Consider the following 20,140-nt stretch of genomic DNA (forward strand, 5'->3'; position numbering starts at 1 on the left):
TTCACACTGATGGATATGGGCCAGAGAAAGGCTTGGTATCTCAAAGCTTGCTTTCATTTCAATCTCACTTCTAGTTTCCATATTCTCAAAATCTTTAGCCAGGCAATCATATTCATAAGGCTTTCCTGTTCCATCTTCCCCAGCGTAGCAGTGCTGTTGTTTTTTCTCTGCAGCAAGACCCGATTCCGCTGGATCCAGGAGAGCAGCTCCCACAAGAGCGTGCCTCCCTTTGGCCTGGACGGCGTCTACATCTCGGAGCCCTGCCCCAGCTACTGCAGCGGCCACGGCGACTGCGTCTCGGGGGTCTGCTTCTGCGACCTGGGCTACACAGGTAGCACAGCCCCCCTCAGGGGGATTGCAGCCAGCACTGGCTGAGTTCAACCTGTGAACTGACAGCTTGCTTTTCCTCTCCGATATTCCGGAAAAATATACGATGACATATAGTGCATGGGCTGCCAAGAGGAATCTTTCTTGTTTTGTTAATTAAATTCGGCACAGGCAAAGCAGAGCAGCTGAAGGCAGCGGACACCGTTGATGTTTCTGGCAAGCACAATCTTTGAATATCACCATCTGTATGAATGGGAAGGGACTAGCAATAAAAGAGAAAACAAAATAAAATATTATAAACTGAAAAGTCTGCTTAAAAGCCTTTGGATCATCTTCAAAAGAATTGTTGCCATTTTTGAGTCCCCTGGCCATCAGATGGCATGGGACCAGGAGGGAACATATGTTCTGACAGGCCCTTCTGTGGAAAATTCTGCTCACTTGTGGTTTCAGGGCCTTTTATGCTGAAATAGGAAAAAAAACCCAAAATGCAAACCCTGTGGAAAAAAAAAGATTGACACAACCGGTTGCACACTGCAGTCTTTTCAACCCTCAACCAACAAAGCAATAAGCTAATATCTTTTGTTCAGTTTGTCTAAAATTAAATAGAAGGATAATATTTTTCTGTTTGCAAAAAATGCCTTATCGACAAAGCTTGGCTGTTTTTCACTTAGTGAAATAAGCCATCTTAGAGTTTAGAGGAAAAGGGCTTATTCTTCCTACAGAAATTTGTAAAGTGAGTTTAAAAAGGTACAATCCAGTCATCAGGGCATTTACTTTGAAAAGCCTGGTGCTTTGTCACATATAGATGCAACAGAACCATGTGCCAGTGCACTGTATCTGACCCTTACTCTGTCCAACACAGTTTCACCAAAGCATCTCCTTTTTTTTTTCTTTTTTTTCTTGAAGCATCACATGGAACCTGTGTGTCTAATGTGCCTAATCACAGTGAGATGTTCGACAGGTTTGAGAGGAAGCTAAGCCCTCTCTGGTACAAGATAACAGGAGGTCAGGTTGGGACAGGCTGTGGTGTGCTCAGTGATGGAAAATCTCTGTACTTCAATGGACCTGGCAAAAGGGAGGCAAGGACTGTTCCCCTGGACACCACAAATATCAGGTCAGTGCTCAGTGCAGCTTCTCAAAATTACCTGTGTATTCATGTTCTCTGTTCTGCCCAGTTGCAAGTGTGGATATGAGAAGATGGGAAATGTTTTTTTATGGTAGTCATAATCTGTACAAGAACTTTGAAAGATAGAAAAAAATACTTTTTTGTTCATTCTGGTGTACAACTTCCTTTTTTTGAAAGATAATACTTAGGTTAGAGACATTGGAACAGCAGCAGAAAATAAAATATTAACTCACTATCTTTCTGAGAAGATAGTTTGCATTGTATCCTAAGGCAGAAGACAGCGTCTTGAGAATGCACAAAAGCTAAGACTCTGCCCATAGCTGGGGAGAAAAGCTCCTTTTCCTCTGACTGTGTTGAATTGCAGGCATGAGGATCGCATAGCAAGGAGCTGTTGCTAGCTTGCCAGATGTTGTGAATTACTCCACTTGTCAGAAGTGCAAAGGAATGGAATGTGAATTTTTTCTGCGTAGCCAAGAGGCTAACAAGCCTTCACCTCTTTCCCTGCTGCCACTGAATCCTGCTACATTGGTAGCAATTATCCTCTTCTCTCAAATTGCCTAGCTGATTAATGTAATTAGGATGAACAAAGGGCTGTTAATTCTAACCACTATTTAGCTTGGAGTTTGCTGCAGCTTTGTCCAGTCTCATGAGAGATTAGGCACCTGAAACCTTGAGCACTCTACAATTTTGGCAGTTAGCTTAATAAAAGGTATTTCTCCTGACAAATACTGCTCTGAGAGTAATAATGCCATGATTTGCTCCATAATTGAATTTGTGGGATGACTCAGCACAGAGTGGCCAGAGGTTACTGTGATCACTCCAGCAGGGCTCTGTGGTGTGGGGGCTGCTGCTTTGGGGAAGTCCTCAGCTGCTCCCTGGTACTGCACAGCACTGCACCAGCCACCTTCCCTCTGTCCCCTGCATGTCTGACAAATGCATATCATAGTTATGTAATTATGTAAATTAGTTGTTAATTAAACTAATTAATTGTTTGACAAATATGCTTTGTACAAGTACATGTTTGCCCTGGAACTCTGGGAAGATGTGAGCACTTCTATTCCACTGTCTTCAAATCCTGTTATTCATCCTGGGAAGCAATATAATGGAAGTAGTCTAGACTACTTCCTCAAGAAGTCTGCATTAAAAACTCTATTTTTGAGTTATTCCTTCTTTCATGAAGAAATCTTTTGAAATGCCAAGTATTCCCTTTAGTTTTACAATTACTTTGAAACCACTTTTAATGCCAGATATTCATATTTATAGCTTTCCATTTTTGCAAAGTTTGAACCATTTTAAAAGCCAAAAGACATTTTAAAATTCTGAGCAATGCTCTTTCTTGATGTTTTTAATATACCACTGCCTCTGTTTTGCACAAGAATATGGTTATTTTGTGTCTTAAATCTGTCCCAAAAACATAAATGGCCAGAGAAACACTTGGTAAGAACAACTACAATCTCTCTTCTGACCATGTACTCACAGTATGAGCTGCTCTCCTGCTGGAACTGATTGTTGTCAAAATAAATCAGCATTTTATTTTTTTTTGTAAGCATCACAGTGAGCAGCTTAACTCCCTTGAACAATTCAAGCTGGAAGCCACATCCCTGGGCTGTTTGCTAGACAGAACATAGTGGTCATCTCAAACACAAATGGGAGTAACATGGATTTTTTGCTTTCTTCATTGTGTGCTCAAAGGTGGTAGCCACCTGATGCTGCTTGACCAGAACATGAACTTTTTAGGCTACAGCAATTATCCCAGGCTGCTTTTGTGTTCAGAGGAGAGAATAGCTGCTTCAAAAGAGCAACACATCTCATCCTAAAAGAGCAGCTAGCAGAAGCCAGTGCTTTGTCTTCTGCAAACACCTATTTATTTCTTTCTTTCATTAGCTGTAAAGCAGCCTGTGTTTGGTCATGTACAACTTAGACATTCAGCTTCAGACACCTTGCTCTGAGCAGATGCCTCCCACTTAAATGTTTGAGGCCATCTGTAACATTAACTCTGTCTTTTTTGCTAGTACATGACATTTGTGAGAGTGTGAAGGGTTAACTGAAAGGCCCATACACTAAAAAGAAAATAATTCCTCAGCCTAGAAATTTTTTTTTTCATTATTGGAGCTAAAATTAATGTCACTTGAAAGGGGAGATTAAAGGGAAATACTTTTCCCATTTTGGTATTACTTTTTGCATTCAGTAATGCCTTGCATAGAATTCAGTTATCTTATTAGGGATCATCTTAGCCCCTGCACAGTTATCTTTTATTTTTGCAAGGGTTTTTTGATTGGGGGTTTTGGTGGCTGAGTAAACAGCAGGAAAACATGCCTTGAAAGACATACTGTTAGATATGTGGATTGAGGGTTGTGAATAGGAAGGCTGAAACTCCTGCAGTAGATTTTTAAGCTGCTTATTTTTAAGGTTAATAGTGTTTTCCCAGACCATTTAAGATCTTGTTTTGTTAAATCATGCATGGAAGAGCCTGATAGAAAAATTGACAAATATTACAGGACACTAAATTTTTATTTTCATTCTGCATTCCTGATCTACCTATCTATGCATGTTCCATATCATCAGTTACAGCTTTTTGAATGTGAAGTGTAAATTTTATGTAAGGAATACATAGACTTTTTTTTCTTTTTTTCCTTTTTTTTCTTTTTTTTAAGTACAAAGGCCCTTTTCCCTTTTACCCTTCTCTCCCCAGCACAGCATGGTCCATGGGGTTGAGATTTGCCTGCCTGAGATGTGGGATGCTGCTCAGGGGAGCAGCCCAACAGGGCGCTACCCACACCTGGTATCACACTAAAAGCGTTTCAAACTAAAGCTTGTGCCTGGGAGCCAATGACCATAAAAAAACTACTCAAATTTTAGTATATACAATAAGTGGTCTTGTAATCTTAGCTTTGTTTGTCCTATTGCCTCCTTATTCCTTCATATGATTGACTACACCATTTTTTCCCCAGATATTGGGAGAATGTCACATAGCACTAAGAGAGCTGTAAGTGTCAAAGTTCATTTTCACCCAGACAATTTTTTTTGCCCTACACTTCAGAAACCCTCTGGAGTCTCTCCATTCCTTCCCTCTTGCATGCCCCAGCACACTAAGGGCACAATTTCACAATTTCACTGCAGTATTCCCACCCTTCTGACTGACAGTGTGATACATAGATGCATTTTGGTTGCTGATGAGCTGCTGCCTCCCATTTTGATGTCCTGTCCCTTATGACACCCTTAACTATCTGTTCAGTGGGAGTATTTTGCACACAGTTCCTACCTGGCATCTAGATAAAAACCATGGAATATACAAATATTTTTTCCAAGTGGTGACATCTGGCTTGTTAGCTGACTTGGCTCCCATCTGCTTTACAGCCTCCATTGCTAATGATTGTGCAACCATCCCAGGGAGCTGTCCTGGGTCAGACACTTGGAGATCAGATGGGCTGATTCACCCTTCTGCAGAAAGGGTTTTTTGCTCTTTGGTTTTGCTTTGTAACGATCTTCACATTTGGCAAGAATAAAATGATTTGTCACAGGACTGTAAATCTCTTCACCTCTGATGCTTCTGTCTAGAATTTTACTGCCTGAACACTGTCTCCAACAACAGAGCTGCAGCAAACAAATAGAATTTACCTGGCTAAATGGAGTGGTACTGTGAGCCTGACTGTCTAGAGCTGTCTGTGGGGTTATCTTAGCAATGAGATTGGTGAGGATATTCTGCCTTGTCCTAGACCCTATGGGTATACAAAACATTTCAAACAATAGACACAGATTTTCATAACAGAACTGGAATGCAGCTGGATTTAGAATCTGGATTTAGAGGAGGATTATGATATTGTGTATGTAACAGTGGGTGAGGGAAATTGGAGTTTTGTCTGCATTTTACTGGCTCTAGCTGTAGTGGTGCAGCTTGTCTGTGGTTTTACCATAATTACTGCAAATTAGAACAACATCCTCTAAAGCAAAAAGAGTTATTCTTGCAGAGAATTATTTGCATGGCAAAAATGCACCTCAAAATTTATGTTTTAAATAAAGACTTGATCTATGTCAATAGAATCAACGAGGCCTGATTTTCTATCATCCTAATTTTAAAATTGGCCAGGAAGCAAGGAGGAGAATGCCACTGCCAACTTCCAGCATGCAAAATCCCATTGTGGGGTTGAGTCCAGTTTCTCTGCTCTGCTCAGGTGATGTTTTTGGTGTGCAATGGAAACAGCCTGTGAAGAATGTGTAGATTAGGGGGTGATGGCATTCTGAGTCATCTCAATGCTCTTTACCTTAGTTATGACCTAGAATGCCTGAGACATGCAGTGAAATCTGGGGAGTGAGCAGCAGGACATTAATTGAAATTAATTGTTGTTTATATATAGCACAATAGTGTGTATCTAGGAGAAAATATAAACTACTCTAAAACCACAAAGTCATAACAATAAACACAATCTCAGCAGGGATACCATGGCATTACTGCAGACTGGGAGGAAAAAAAACAACCTAACAATATTTTGGAGCACAAGGATGGAATAGTACTTAATTCAAATATTGCTAAACAGGGATGCTCCAGGCTAATCCAGAGTTCTGACAGTAAAACCAGCAATCCTGTCTCAAGGAGTTTTGTGGCATTAGAGGGGTTGCTGAAAGTAGTTTTGGGAAAAATTGAAGACATGGAAATGTGTTCATGCAGAGACTCAGATGTAACGGTTGCCATGGTTTACAGTAGAAAGGAATAAGAGAAGGTAGGGAAGTGATAAAAGCACAGGGCAGGTTGCAAGAAAAGCAGCTCAGGAACATTTTTCTTCACCACTTCATGATGTGAGAACAAGAGAATATTCAATGAAATCATTATGTATAGGTTCAAAATTAAAGGGTTTGCTTCACAAAATGTTCAGTGAACTCACTACACTGAAAACTGTTTACATCAAGAATTTAAGGATCTAAAAAGGATTGCTGATTAAGGAGGATATAATAATTTTATTACAACCTAATGCTGTATTTTAAATCTTCCCCTAATTTCTGGTTACAATAGGGCAAGGTAAGATCTGATGTAAGGAACAGCTTTGCCTGCTATGGAGATTTTGCAACTTTTGTGGGAGATGGAACTGCTGACTTCTCACACTCACTCAGAAACACATTTATTAGGCACAAGATTAATAAACCACATCACTTTCTTCTGTCTTGGGTCTTTCAGTATTTACCATGCCCATGTTTGGTTTCTCTGGGAATATTGCTTTATCAATAAGCCTGGAATAGGGACCTAACTGAAAATGCCATTAGCTAAGAGGTGAAAATTATCCTGACTGATCTTGTGCTATCAGAAGATGATTACATTTCTTTTTTTATCCTGTGTTTTTTTAAAAGGCTAGTTCAATTTTATGTACAACTTGGAAGCAAGAGTGTTGGTAACTCCTGCAACAGACCAAGAGCCAGGAATGAAGGTAAAGCCCCTTTTCTTTATTATAAGACTTTTATATTTTGCATCTTCTGCAGTGTTTTTGCATTTACAGAATCAAGAAGATTTTTTTTTCATATAAATCAATTGCCTCCTCAGTTTTCATAAATGTTGAAGAAAGTTATTTACTTTTGATGGACTTTTCTAGTTATAATTAGTTACACCAAACCTACTGGTGATCCATCTGTAGGAGTAACTGTGGGAGCTGTGATGGTCTGAGAAAGACAACATTTACAAAGCGAGCTGTAATAGCTTGTATTAAACTGCTTTATAGTGTTGGAAAACAGGTGAATTTACAAGTCCACAGGACTTTTCATAAGGTCTGAAATAAAAAGAATGAAATTCAAGTTCGGGATAAAGTGGGCAAACTCCATTTCTGACCTGAAGTAGAATTGTGTACCTGAGAACTTGTTCATCTTCTCAACTACACCAGTGGGTCTAATAAAAAATTGCCTTCCAAAACAAACTTATGCATGTTTTACCCAAAACACAAGATGATAAAGTTGCAGCTGAAAATTTATTTAGTCTGAATAAATTAATTTCTCCCAGATGTCTCCTCTTTTGTTTGATCCACATGCTTAAAATTACTGTGGTGGAGGACTGATACTTGTGTTTGGGAAGGATCAGCATTCTGGGAGCAGATTCCCATGTAAAGTGGTCTAGTTGCATGAAGTCAGACCACTGACATGAGAGTTGAGAAAATTTAATTTTCCTCTCAATATAAAGTATTTAACATCAGTGGATTGTTCCCTGATAATTGGCATTTACATTGACTCACTCCCTGATGAAAGCTGTCATTTTGCAGCACAGATTACACCAAGGGTTTGATTGTCCACTCATTTGCACCAAATGAGACACCAAATAAGATACCAAAAAAAAATCCGTTGTCTTGGAGCATGCATCAATATAAAAGAGTTTTAAGAGAAGAAATTTACACAGATGCTTCTTTCTTGTATTACGCCTTTTGATGAGCTCTGCTGGGCTTCTGTTGTGTCCTAGTATGTGCCATACTGTATGCATGATACAAAGACTATCTTAAATTTTCTAAATATTGTGATAATTAATTTCCAAGGATGCTGTGAGCTTGCATATATAGCAGGAAGATTATAATCCCAGCTATCAGAATTATAACTTAATCTTTCACACAAAGTGCAAGGACACCCAGCATGAAATAAATACTATGTTTAAGAAAATCACATTATTCCTATCATTTCTGTGGTATGATCATTAGTTTCCCTGAGGGTGTAAAAGATTTGATCCTTAAAATTTGGTGAAAATGGTGAAGATGGCATGTGGCAGCTGGTGACCCAGGTCACCTTTGTGTCAGGACCCAGGACATTTTTCTGGCTGCCCTGGGTGATTCAAGACCCATGCAAGGGTCTCAGAGACCTTGGCATGGAGTCAAAGACACCTGTGCCTTCGATTTTAGTCCATGGAAAAAGTTACCAACTTTGTGTGAAGATTTACAAGCCACAAGAGTTTGAGTAGGATAATAGTGTATTTGTCACAGGGTGAAAAAGTAGAATTTTGGGGTTTTAGAATGGGGGTTCAAGAGGCAAGATGGAAGAATCTGGACGTGTCCTGTCCTTTCTCCTTCTCCTCCATCTTCTGCTGGGATGGTGGCACTTTTTGACTGGTTTAGAATAAAGACAGACTGTCTAACATAAGTGATAGGTATTGGAAAAATAATTGTAAATAAAGTACAGTAGTTCTTAGTATAAAAAGTTAACACCACCCCAAGGGCAATCGCTGTGCCACAACCCAACCTGCTGGACAGATCTCAGCAGGTCAGAGAAAGAATGTATGAGATAAGAGAAAATAAACAACCTTGAGAAGCAGAACTGATGAATCTCAACTTCTTCTGTCCCGGGGCTGGGAAAAAAAAGCCTTTCTAATACCTCGGGGGTCATCTCAACCAGAGAAACCTGGGGCCTTTGCAGTAGGACTTTGAGCACAAAAAGCTCCTGGGCCAGGAGCTGGACAAAGGGTGGGGCACATGTCACATGCCTGGGTGCTGGGTGGGAGTTGGCAGCTCCAGAGCTCAGGGTGAGCTGCTCCCTCTTTGCTGTGCACAGTCTCACTCACTGCTCTTGCTCGTTTTAAATGCAGGGCTGGTTGTTCAGTACACAAATGACAATGGCATCACCTGGAGCTTGCTGCGGGAGCTGGACTTCATGTCGTACCTGGAGCCCCAGGTGGTCTCCATTGACCTACCCCGGGAGGCCAAGACCCCTGCCACCGCCTTCCGCTGGTGGCAGCCACAGCATGGTAAGCAGGGACAGCCCAAAAACTCATTGAGCAGCTCTACACATCCCACATGTCAGGGCTGCGCAGTATAGACATGGTGGGCAGAAACCTCAGCTCAGGAAAAACACAATATTTTGAACAGTTGGATGTTGTAAGAGTACATTTGGGCTTTCCTGAGTCTCACTATGGCCATGATTTTCTTTTGTAGCACCAAACTGATGAGTGGGCTTAAGAGTAAAATTGTTTAAGAGCTAAGTTTAAACCATATCAGCCATGACCTATGTTCCTCTTGGTGGCAAGGCAAGAGTCCTGGCACATTGCTGCGAGCTCACAACTTATTGTAAAGGCTTTCCTTGCTCTCCTGTGAGGGCAGCAGTTGTGCAGTAAGATGTTCTTTTCAGCATGCCAGTAGAAAGGTGAATTGAAATGAAGGCTGAAGAAGTGTGCTGGAGATGATGAAATGCCTGTAGGCTGGAGAGCAAGAGGAGAGAGATTTCCAGGAAGGAGAAGGAGCACTTCTCTAAATATTATCTATATACAGAGCCTTCAGCATTTTCCTTCATGTTCTATTCACTTTCATACAAAAGCTATTTTGGGAACTAGACAGAGCCTTTCCAATTTAGCTGTGGGAAATAGCAGGAAGGTTGTGACTCATAAAATGAAAATCCCCAATCTAGGGGCTCAGGGAGTATCTCATCCAAACAGAGGGAGAGCATATGATGGCAAAGGCACTGAAGCCAAAGAAATGAAGAGGGAAATACCTGTGTTCATCTGTAATGGAAACATGCTCTAGTGTCCAGGTGCATCCTTGAGCAATGTTTTAGTCTTGTTTAACAGCACTCGGTCTGTGTGACTGAGCACTGCTCACTGAGTGAACACAGCATATGGGCATTAAAAACAACTTACAGGGACTCCACTAACCTGTCTGCTCTGGTTTTTGTAGGGAAGCATTCAGCTCAGTGGGCTTTGGATGATGTGCTCATAGGGATGAATGACAGCTCTCAGACCGGCTTCCAGGATAAATTTGATGGAACTGTGGATTTACAAGCAAGCTGGTACAGAATACAAGGAGGTCAAGTGGACATTGACTGCCTGTCTATGGACACAGCTCTGATGTTCAGTGAAAACATTGGTATGTGTCATCAAACATGACTGCGTTTTGTATGAGTCTATTTTATAAATTACATAAAGATCGAGTTTTACAAGATGGGAGGTATAGACAAATCCAGGTATTTAGAAATCTGTAGGGAAAAGAAGGCTGGAAAAAGGTGAAGATCGAGGTAATAAATTTGAAGGACAGTATTGAAAGCATATGCTGAAGGTACGCTTTGTTGTTATTGTTGTATCTGTTGCTGTTATTATAGTTGTTGTTATTTTGGTATTTGTTGTTATTGTTGTATTTGTTGTTATTTTCATATTTGTTGTTATTGCTGTGTTTGATGTTATTGTTGTATTTGTGGTTTTTCTCTCTTTGCTCAGGAAAACCTCGTTACGCTGAGACTTGGGACTTCCACGTGTCAGCCTCCACATTCTTGCAGTTTGAGCTGAGCATGGGTTGCAGCAAGCCCTACAGCAATTCCCACAGTGTCCACCTGCAGTACTCCCTAAACAACGGGAGGGACTGGCACCTGGTGACAGAGGAGTGTGTCCCCCCAACCATCGGCTGTCAGCAGTACACCGAGAGCTCCATCTACACTTCAGAGAGATTCCAAAACTGGAAGAGAGTTACTGTCTACCTCCCACCCTCCACCAAGTGAGCTCTGCTCTTCTGGCTATTTAGCATGACAAAGATTTTGCTGATCTAATTAGAACAAACATCCTCCAGCTTGGGAATGTTCTGCATGTCTTTTAAATTTTTAAATGTGTGTTGTCACGCCACTAGAATTTTACATTTCACTTCAAAATATTTCATCAGCTATAATGTGAAGTGTAGGGACTTAAGGAAGTTACAACGTTGATGAATGAATTCTTAAGTCTTCCCTATAATTTCTGACAGCAAGAACAAGAATGCTAAACCAGCTTTTCTAACATTTATGCAATAAGAAGCAAGAATAAATTCCCTGATCCATCCTTTCCTACATTAGTGTTTTCTGTTATTGCACATTAAGTTGTCACCCAACATTCAGGCATGTCAGTCACAGCACTGAGCAAGTCAGAACATGTCACTGCATGTGCCACCTTCACCCTTTTGACCAGGAGGAGAGTTCTGCCAAGCTCCTCAGGATATCACAGGCCTGTAAATGGATGTGGCAGATGTGCTGGCATCCATCTCTCTAAATAAAACCATGCTCTAGTTTAGGAACAGCAGGTAATGAAAAGTGACTGCTTACCATTGTTCTGAGTAGTTCTGTAATTCTTCAGAGCACCCTACATGTTACCTCTGTACATTTCATCACCCAGAAAATACAGTGGTAAAAATGGGCACACAGCAAATGAACTGGGCCTGGAGTTCACATCTTGGTTTCCAATTCCACAGCTCACTCCAGAGGGCCATACATCATCTTTCAAAGAATGTTTTTTCTCCAAAACACTTTCTTCATTTGAGGATAACAAGGCAGTCAGCAGTGACAGCAGTGTGTATGCATGTGCATATTTGTACATATATATTCATACATTCTTATATATGCATATATATATGAACATATATAACCATTGTTTTTCTCTTTACACAACACTTAGTATAAATGAACTTCCATAACTTCTTGCCTTACTGATGCAACTTTATTGTTTCCATTCTGCTAGCAACACATGGAGCTGTCAAATGCTAATGGAACTGCTAATTTCTGCTCAACCACTTTATTGATCAGCAAGTGTCTCAGCATTGTTCTTTCTTGATCATCACTTTGGGCACCTTTCTTTAGAATGTGCTGGAATTTTGCCCAAAAGACTAACCTGAGAAATTTAAACTTCCAGTTTCCACTAGAATATGAATCTTTTCAAAATAAGTGGGCCATGCTTATTAATCTGCTTTTCTTCAGAAGTCTGTGGGATTTTCTTTAGAGGATCTTTGTGGATCAGAATTTTGAATCCTGAAATAGATTTCCTTTGTTTTTAACAGCTCTCCCAGAACAAGGTTCAGATGGATTCAGTACAACTATGCCTCTGGAGTAGATTCTTGGGCCATTGATAATGTGGTCCTGGCTACAGGATGCCCCTGGATGTGCTCAGGCCACGGCATCTGTGACTCAGGCCATTGCATGTGAGTAGAAAACTGCTGAAGCTGCTTCATAGAGAGGATGTGTTTTATCCAGGCCAGATGGATAATACCTTTTCTTCCCAATGTGTTGCTAGGTGTGACAGAGGGTTTGGAGGTCCTTACTGTGTCCCTGTCCTTCCTCTGCCATCTGTCCTGAAGGATGATTTCAATGGTAACTTGCATCCAGACCTTTGGCCTGAAGTCTACGGTGCTGAGAGGGGAAACCTGAACGGTGACACTATCAAGTCTGGAACAGCTCTCATTTTTAAAGGGGTCAGAGATTATTCACATTTAAAAAAAAAATTATGAAAACCAGTGGAGTCAAAAACAGAAAGTAAATTTTCTCTTGTTAGCCCCATGTGTTGATTTTGAAGTCTTTTGGCTAGAATTTGACATTTTGATTTTGCTTGTCTTTTCCTACCCTAAACATGTGCCATGTTTTCCACAGTTGTTTTTTTATGAACAAATGGGTTTCATGTCTTGGTTGTTTATTATTTTGTTTGTGGTATAAATATTTCATTGACCACCAGAGGAAAAGAATGAAATTCTACACTGAGATTCTTGAGGTGAACTATTTGGAAATGTGGCACATATTATGATTGTCTTCAAGTTTCCTGATTGGCTCTTTAGTATTTTGAATAATACAAATTAGTCAGGGCTGTAGTCTGTGTCATCAATATTTATGTAGTTTGCCTGTATTTTACTCAGTTTTACCATTTTGATGTCTTCTAGTTCTTTAAAGACTTATTTTTGTTGACTGCAGATTTCAAAAGGCCAGGACATATATTTTCTGAATTTTTCTGTTCTTAACAAAATGAATAATAGACTTTTGTTCACAAGCACACAAATTATCAGCTCACACAAGTCTTCATTTGACACTGTGAACTCAGGTGCCCCCCAAAAAGAGAAGTTAAATAATGTTTGGTGTACAAATTAATTCTTTGAAGTATTTGTTTGCAAAAGCTTGACTCCAGGTTAACCTCTTTAGATTATTTAAATCCCAAATCACAAAATATGAGTTGTCTAAAATTTGCATTGCTTATTCCTGCAGATTGTTCCCCTGGGGGAATGGGTTTGAGAAAGAGGGAGGCTCTGAGGGTTGGTTTTTGCCAGATCTCTGCAGAACAGGGACTGGCTCTGGCCCCAGGACCCACACAGCAGTGAGCTCATCAGTCAAGCTGGACAGGGTCTCAGGATCCCTCTGAGGTTTCCTGTGTGCTCCCTTTCCTTACAGGTTGCCCCAGAAGAGGATATTTGTACAAAATATGTTTTGAGATATAGAAAATAACTCTAAGAGAGGACTATTCCTACCTGGAAATTAGGGTGCTTGGCAACTGTGCAGTTTGCACAACAAATGAGTGCAGAAGCTTGGACTCAATGTCAGAGTCAGTGCTGGCAGATCCAATCACACCCCAGGGGTTCAGAGCATGAACTGAGTGAGCTGTAACTGTGCCTGTACCTGCCCATGTAGTTGTGCCTCTGTCAGACCTTGGCTCACTTTGCCAAGGCTGTCACTGTCCCCATTTTCTGCCTGGGAAAAGGTGTGGAACAGAGTTTCCCCTCTTGCTGCCACCAGCAGGCAGAAGCAGACAACAGCCCAGCACAATAAGCTGCAGAACACACTCAGTAATGAGAACTTACATTGCATATTCTGCATTTGCAGGAAGGACTGAGAATGCTTGTGTCAAGAGATCTAGACTGCACTAATACAGTGTACATCCAGTTTTCATTCAAATTTATTGCCAAAGGTAAGATCCTCATTGATTTACTATCACTTCTCTAGCTTTGTTAGTACATAGTAGCAACACAGAAAAGAATACAGATTGATATTTTCCACTTCAGTGTATGGTAGGGATCAACAGTTTATGATAGATTATATGGGAGCTTGTTTGAAATTCTGCATCACCCCTACCTTGCTCCCAGCCTACATGGCTGCCTGTGTAGTTCCTAAGGAAAAAGTGAACTGTAGTATCACCAAAAATAGCACAGCTAGTAAAGTCTTAGGCAGAAAAGAAACAAAGGAGCTCAAGGTTTTGTAGAGATTTTCCATTATATTGGGAAAAAATTATTTGTCCAATTTTTTTATGTAACAATATTGTGCCTACAGTAAATTACTTAAGGGACTAATAGTAAACTACAGTGGTTTTCATTTTCTAGCTTCGGTACACTGCATTAAAATCTCTTACCATTTGACTGCCTAGCAGGTAGCTTAGAGATAACTGAAACTCCATAATTCTATTTAATTGATATGAAGAATAGTCAGACTTTGCAAGAGAAGTTTTACACATTGTTGTAAATAACCAGTGACAGTTCCTCCAGTACAAGGACTTTTAAGCCAATTATTCAGTCTTACCCTGCTCCAAGGCCCTGTCATCCTTGGCTTTAAAAAATAATTATATCCAAGTCTGGAGTGGCATGATGGAGAACCACTAAACTGCTTGAAGGTTTGAGCCACTCCCATGCAATTTCAGAACTTTTCCCCAAATTTGCTGATAGAATTGGCACTTCCAGGCTGAACTCTGAATGCTGAAAAACTGCTCTCACTCTGTCATGGTTTGAGCCTGGCACAGAGCCAGTGCCCCCCATGAAAATGCCTCACCCTGGTGTCTGCTGTGAGATGTGACCAGGAATAAGCAAAACAGGCTCCAACTTAAACATAAAGAACACTTTATTACCTAAAACTACAGGAAAAATAGGGAAAGACTATAAGGAAAAGAAAAAAAATTGAAAACCTTACAAAAAACCATTTTCCTCCTCCCCCACCACCTGACTTTCCCAATCCAATACATTCTCCCAAAACAACTGCCCAGCCTTGGCCCCACACGTTAGTATACTCAAACTTCAGTTCATGAAGAGGAAAGGAGTCCTTCTCGTTCCATAGGCTTCTCCTGGAAACACACTGAAACCTCGTGTGCTTCTTTGTCACTTCGGCACCGCCCGGAAAAAGTCCTTTGCCGCTTGTGACATCTTCCTTCCATGCCCAGTGCTCTCACCACCGTGCATGGATCAGAGCTGCTTTTAGGGTTGTCTTTCAAGGATGCCTTGTCTCACTCCAAAAAGGCACAGTCTCTGCTTTGGGACATCTGTCCCCCCCATATTTTTCCAACCCCCTGGGGCCGGGGGGTCCTCACGAATGAACCCTCCTGGTTTTGAGGCACTGCCTCCCCCTAAATGCAGTCTGTGTCACAGGAACAACTGAGTCCATAGCCACGAGAAAAGTCCAGCCAAAAGGCCACTCCAAATCATCTCTTATCTCCCTTCTTATTCAGCTTCGAGGAGGATTAGCATTTTGCAAGGCCCCAATCATGCAAGAAAGGGTTAAAAGTTTTCAGTCTCTGTCGGTCCGGAGCGACTCCCACGCACGCTGCCCACACGCTGCCGCTCCGGCCGGGCACTCTCCCTCCTTCTCCTCCTGGCTGGCTGCTCTCCTGGGGGGGGGGGGCTGGCTGCCCGAGGGCTGACTCTCTGGGATCTTCCACCCTTCCATCCTCGAAGCCCCCCGAAGCCCCCTCAACCCCATCTCTGTCCAGGCCCCGGGCCTACCGCATGGCCGGCCCCTCCCCCCGCCCAGCAGCAGCGGGCTGGGCGGGGGAAGAGATCTGACCTCTTCACCGACGATGTCCAAAAGAGAGAGTGCCAAGGGCAGTGCCCTGCTTTTAACCCCTGTGTATTCTCGGAGGTGTGTCCAAACCCCACTGGCTACACCGGGTGCCAGTCTCAAACCCAAAACCTTCATTGGTTTGACCACAGCTTCCCAGAATTCCCACTCCTTCCTGGTCAAACCACGACACACTCTGGTGTAAGGAAGATGTCCATAGTTTCTGTGGTAAGGCCAGTGCCCTGGGACTGGACCCTAACTGACTCAACATTTACCAACAGCTTGAAAATAGTTTGGAACCCCCTCTTTCTTCCTAAATAAGTGTATTAGCCAAATCTGTGTATGGATGAGTGAAAATATAGCTCTTTGTGAATTATTATTGATTTTCTTTAATGGGCATTTAATAATATGTATTGGGCTATTTATTACTGGGCTTAGCACTTTATCAAAAAAATAACATCCCCCAAAATGATAACATGCCAAATATTTCATGTTTATAAGCAAAGTCTTTGTGAGGACTTCTTTTACGAAATTATGCTCTGGTAATATTTCTTCATATGATCCTTGAAAAAATATTCAAAAATAAAGTGAGTAGAAATATTGCTCTGAAGACAGGAGTAGCCAAAGGTTCAAGCCTGGATTTTGACCCTTGACCCACAAGGAGTAAGACCATGAAACCCCAGGAGAAATTGCTCCTTATTGAATCTGTATTACTTGTTAGCCCTAGTGCTGGATCCAGGACTTAGTCCCAACAGGCTCCCTCATGTTGAACACAAGTTGATATAGCTGGGTATATCTCTCAGCTGTGAGTGTTAAAAGCAGTGTGTTATTTACTGTTAATTGCCACAGATAAGCTGAAATCAGCTCCTGGCTGCAAACAGCTCCTCCCTGCTCTGCTCCACAGCAGTTGAATACTTAGCACTGGAGCAGAGAGGAGCAGGAGCATCTGCACCAGGCATTTGGTTTCAGCAAATCTGGTTCATTTAACATAAGAAACATGGGAAAAGCTTGCACAGTAACACACAGTGAGTCAGGGATGAAGAAACTGTCCCTTAGTCCTTTCCTTCTGCTGGTTCCTGACTGAGTTTTTGGGGACATGCCATCACTGTGCCACATCAAGAAGGGAGCAGAGAGTGTAAATTTGTCTGAGTGAGACCTCAGTTCAGAGATGCCATCCCTTGGACACTGGTATTCCAGCAAGTGGAATTCCTTGGACAGCAAGTTAGGCATAGGACAAGTACAGGCTGGGGGCTGAGCTTTATATGGCAACCAGCATCAAAAATGAGTGCTGGCTCTAATTAGCATGTGTTAATAACTAGGGATGTAAAGAGCTTTTGTATTTTACTCTTTAAAGCTCTAAGTAAAAAAAAAAATAGGAGGAGCTGGTAGTTAGAAAATGCAAATTTTACTGTCAGTTCTGCTGACTTTTAGGCCCAGTTTAAAGCACAGAATATTGCTTTGTTGTTGTTATATAAAATATGCTAATAAATATCCTCAGTGCTCTCCATCAATCATGTTTTTTCTGGGCATGAATATCCTGATCCCAGTGTCTGCAGTGAGAGCCATAAGCTCATAAATTTAAGAGGATAGGGACTGAGTCTTTATCCTGGATGCTACAAATGGTGATGATAATGTCTTGTAGCTGGACAAAACAAGCAAATAAATACTATATTACTGGAATATGTTTGTAGTAGGAGGAGCTGGTATGTTCTAATCTCAAAAAAGGTAATGCTGAGATAGCTTCTTATGTAAGTAATTAACTATGATCATATGTATCATGAACAGTAGTGTAAATTTAGGCCCTATTTCATTTGCATTTTGCAGACAAGCAAGCAAGAGAAAGCACAGAAAGTCATATGTGTACAATGTATATATAACATCTCAGTAGCTTAAGCTGTTGTTAAAGGAAGCCCATACTTTGTAGTGGATGTCAGAGCAACATAATTTCATTTATACTTCCTTGAACTTAGTGGATTTCAATGAACATAAATCCATGTCCTTTCTGCTCCAGGCACCCCTGAGAGGTCTCATTCCATCCTGCTGCAATATTCTGTCAATGGTGGCATCACCTGGCACCTGATAGACGAGTTTTACTTCACCCAGACTACAGATGTGCTCTTCATCAACGTCCCTCTGCCCTATGCAGCCCAGAGCAACGCAACGCGCTTCAGGCTCTGGCAGCCCTACAACAATGGTGAGCAAAAGACACACCCTGGAAGGCCAGGTCCATGCTGGCACTGCTCAGCATCTCTAAGAGAGTGCATTTTCTTGAACTGAACAATTAGAGAGACTCTTAAATCATGGGAGTTTTGTGTTTGAACTCCTGCAATTAGAATTACTGCAGGATTATGTTTGCTGTTCTTAAAAAGCAGTTGAATGCTTTAAAGTGAAGTGCCTTCACCTGATATCCCTGCACTTTGTGCAGAAAAGCATCAGCTTTGGCCCTCGAGGGAGTGGGAGATCAAGAAACACCAATAAAGTTAACTTCACTCAGGTTCTTCTCATTATTTTTAATGGGCATGATTCTCACTCACACTGAGGCCCCATTAGGATGCTCCAATTATACAAAAGTGTCCCAGGTGTAAATTGGAACTGGGCCTACCTTACTCAGAATTAACTAGGCATTAAAAACCCATTTAGAAAGAGTATGTAGTGAGCAGTTAATCTGTTGATTAAATTGTAAAGGACTGGAAAACCACAAGAGGAACACAGCTCCTTCCTCCTGATTACAGGAGATGTGCCAGCTGAAGGAAGCTCTTCTCTGCTCTCAGTTACTCTGAGCACAGTTCCAAGAAGAAACTGACATTAACAGCTCTAAAGAATTCCAGCAATCATTTAGACATGTTGATTCAGCAACAGTTTATTTCGTGTAGGCAAATTCCTAGCACACCCCTAATGAAAAAAACCCAAATTCAAATCTGGTCCTGACAATCCCGTTTCAGCTTGTTCTTCTGACGTATCCTGCCTAAAACAATTATCTAAACTTTTCTCTGATGAACTCAAACACTTTTAGATAAATGAAAAAATGCTACACAGAAGATCTGTCAATTTAATCCTTCCTCTCCAGTTTGAGAATACCAATTTTCTGACGTATATGAATACATAATCCATTGGAGAGAAGGAGTTTCAGAGTTTCCTTCTCTATGAAAGAACTCTTCCCAGGCAGACACAAGCTGCTGAGTGCAAGGATGTAGAATGAAATTGCACTTTCAGCCTGCTTTGACTGTGCAGCAACTACTCATTTAGATGATTCTTAATTGAAGAAGACAATGACAGAATTTCAAAGTAAATATTATTTAAATAGATTATAATTGTTCAACACCCATTGCTTTTCACTCTCTGTTTTGCTGTGCCTTCTATAAATTTTAGGGAATAAAAGTTAATTCCATAAGTTCAAGCTGGAAAACAGTATTGAAACTATTTTCATGGAAAGTGAAAATAGTGATCCCACACTTTTAGCACCCTCCTCTTCACATAATCCATAAATATACTGGCTGCTGTCCTGCTCTCTAATAATATTAGTGTTAGGTCTCAATAGGAATATTTCCATTCTCTTTGTAGGCAAAAAAGAAGAAATCTGGATTATTGATGACTTCATTATTGATGGAAATAACCTGAAGAATCCCATTATCCTTTTGGATACCTTTGACTTTGGCCCTAAAGAGGACAACTGGTTTTTCTATCCTGGTGGAAACATTGGGCTTTATTGCCCATATTCATCTAAAAGAGCTCCGTAAGATTCCCTTAGCAATACAATAGAGAGAAGTGACTTTGTAAAGTGAGTCTAATGCACTCCTGTCCTTGATTTTCAGGGAAGAAGATTCAGCTATGGTGTTTGTTTCAAATGAAGTTGGAGAGCACTCCATTACCACAAGGGACCTGAGTGTCAATGAAAATACTATCATCCAATTTGAGGTACTTGTCCTCAGAAAGTTATTTTGCCTTTTGCTTCATGTTCCTCTCTATTCTGCCCTGGTGAATTTGCCCAGCTGTTCTGATTGCCAAATGGAAAAACCTGTCCAATTTCCCCTCTAATTGATTTGACATTACCCTCCCTCATGTGTATGTATCATGATGCTTTTAATGCACAGATAAGGGAAATTTCTGCCTCACAGTCTTCTACTTTCTTGCCTAAATTACTACTTTGTCCATGCCTATATACTTGCACTGATAGCATTAAAGTCCATGTGCTATGCATTGGAGAGTCACAACTGC

General features: G+C 41.1%; 1 protein-coding gene across 3 annotated transcripts in view; it reads left to right on the forward strand.

Annotated features, from left to right (window-relative positions):
- RELN (reelin) overlaps nt 1-20,140 on the forward strand; it is a 283,741-nt gene that overhangs the window by 217,631 nt on the left and 45,970 nt on the right. For all 3 annotated transcript variants that reach the window (XM_064702887.1, XM_064702886.1, XM_064702888.1), the window contains 12 exons: nt 174-331; nt 1,234-1,441; nt 6,794-6,870; nt 8,994-9,152; nt 10,075-10,263; nt 10,611-10,884; nt 12,190-12,330; nt 12,423-12,600; nt 13,991-14,075; nt 17,937-18,119; nt 19,487-19,658; nt 19,738-19,840. In XM_064702887.1, the coding sequence (XP_064558957.1) occupies nt 174-331; nt 1,234-1,441; nt 6,794-6,870; nt 8,994-9,152; nt 10,075-10,263; nt 10,611-10,884; nt 12,190-12,330; nt 12,423-12,600; nt 13,991-14,075; nt 17,937-18,119; nt 19,487-19,658; nt 19,738-19,840 (1,927 nt within the window). The remainder of the gene's footprint in view (nt 1-173; nt 332-1,233; nt 1,442-6,793; nt 6,871-8,993; nt 9,153-10,074; nt 10,264-10,610; nt 10,885-12,189; nt 12,331-12,422; nt 12,601-13,990; nt 14,076-17,936; nt 18,120-19,486; nt 19,659-19,737; nt 19,841-20,140) is intronic.

The sequence above is a fragment of the Zonotrichia leucophrys genome, chromosome 1A, assembly GCF_028769735.1.
Source record: "Zonotrichia leucophrys gambelii isolate GWCS_2022_RI chromosome 1A, RI_Zleu_2.0, whole genome shotgun sequence".
Lineage (NCBI taxonomy): Eukaryota > Metazoa > Chordata > Aves > Passeriformes > Passerellidae > Zonotrichia > Zonotrichia leucophrys.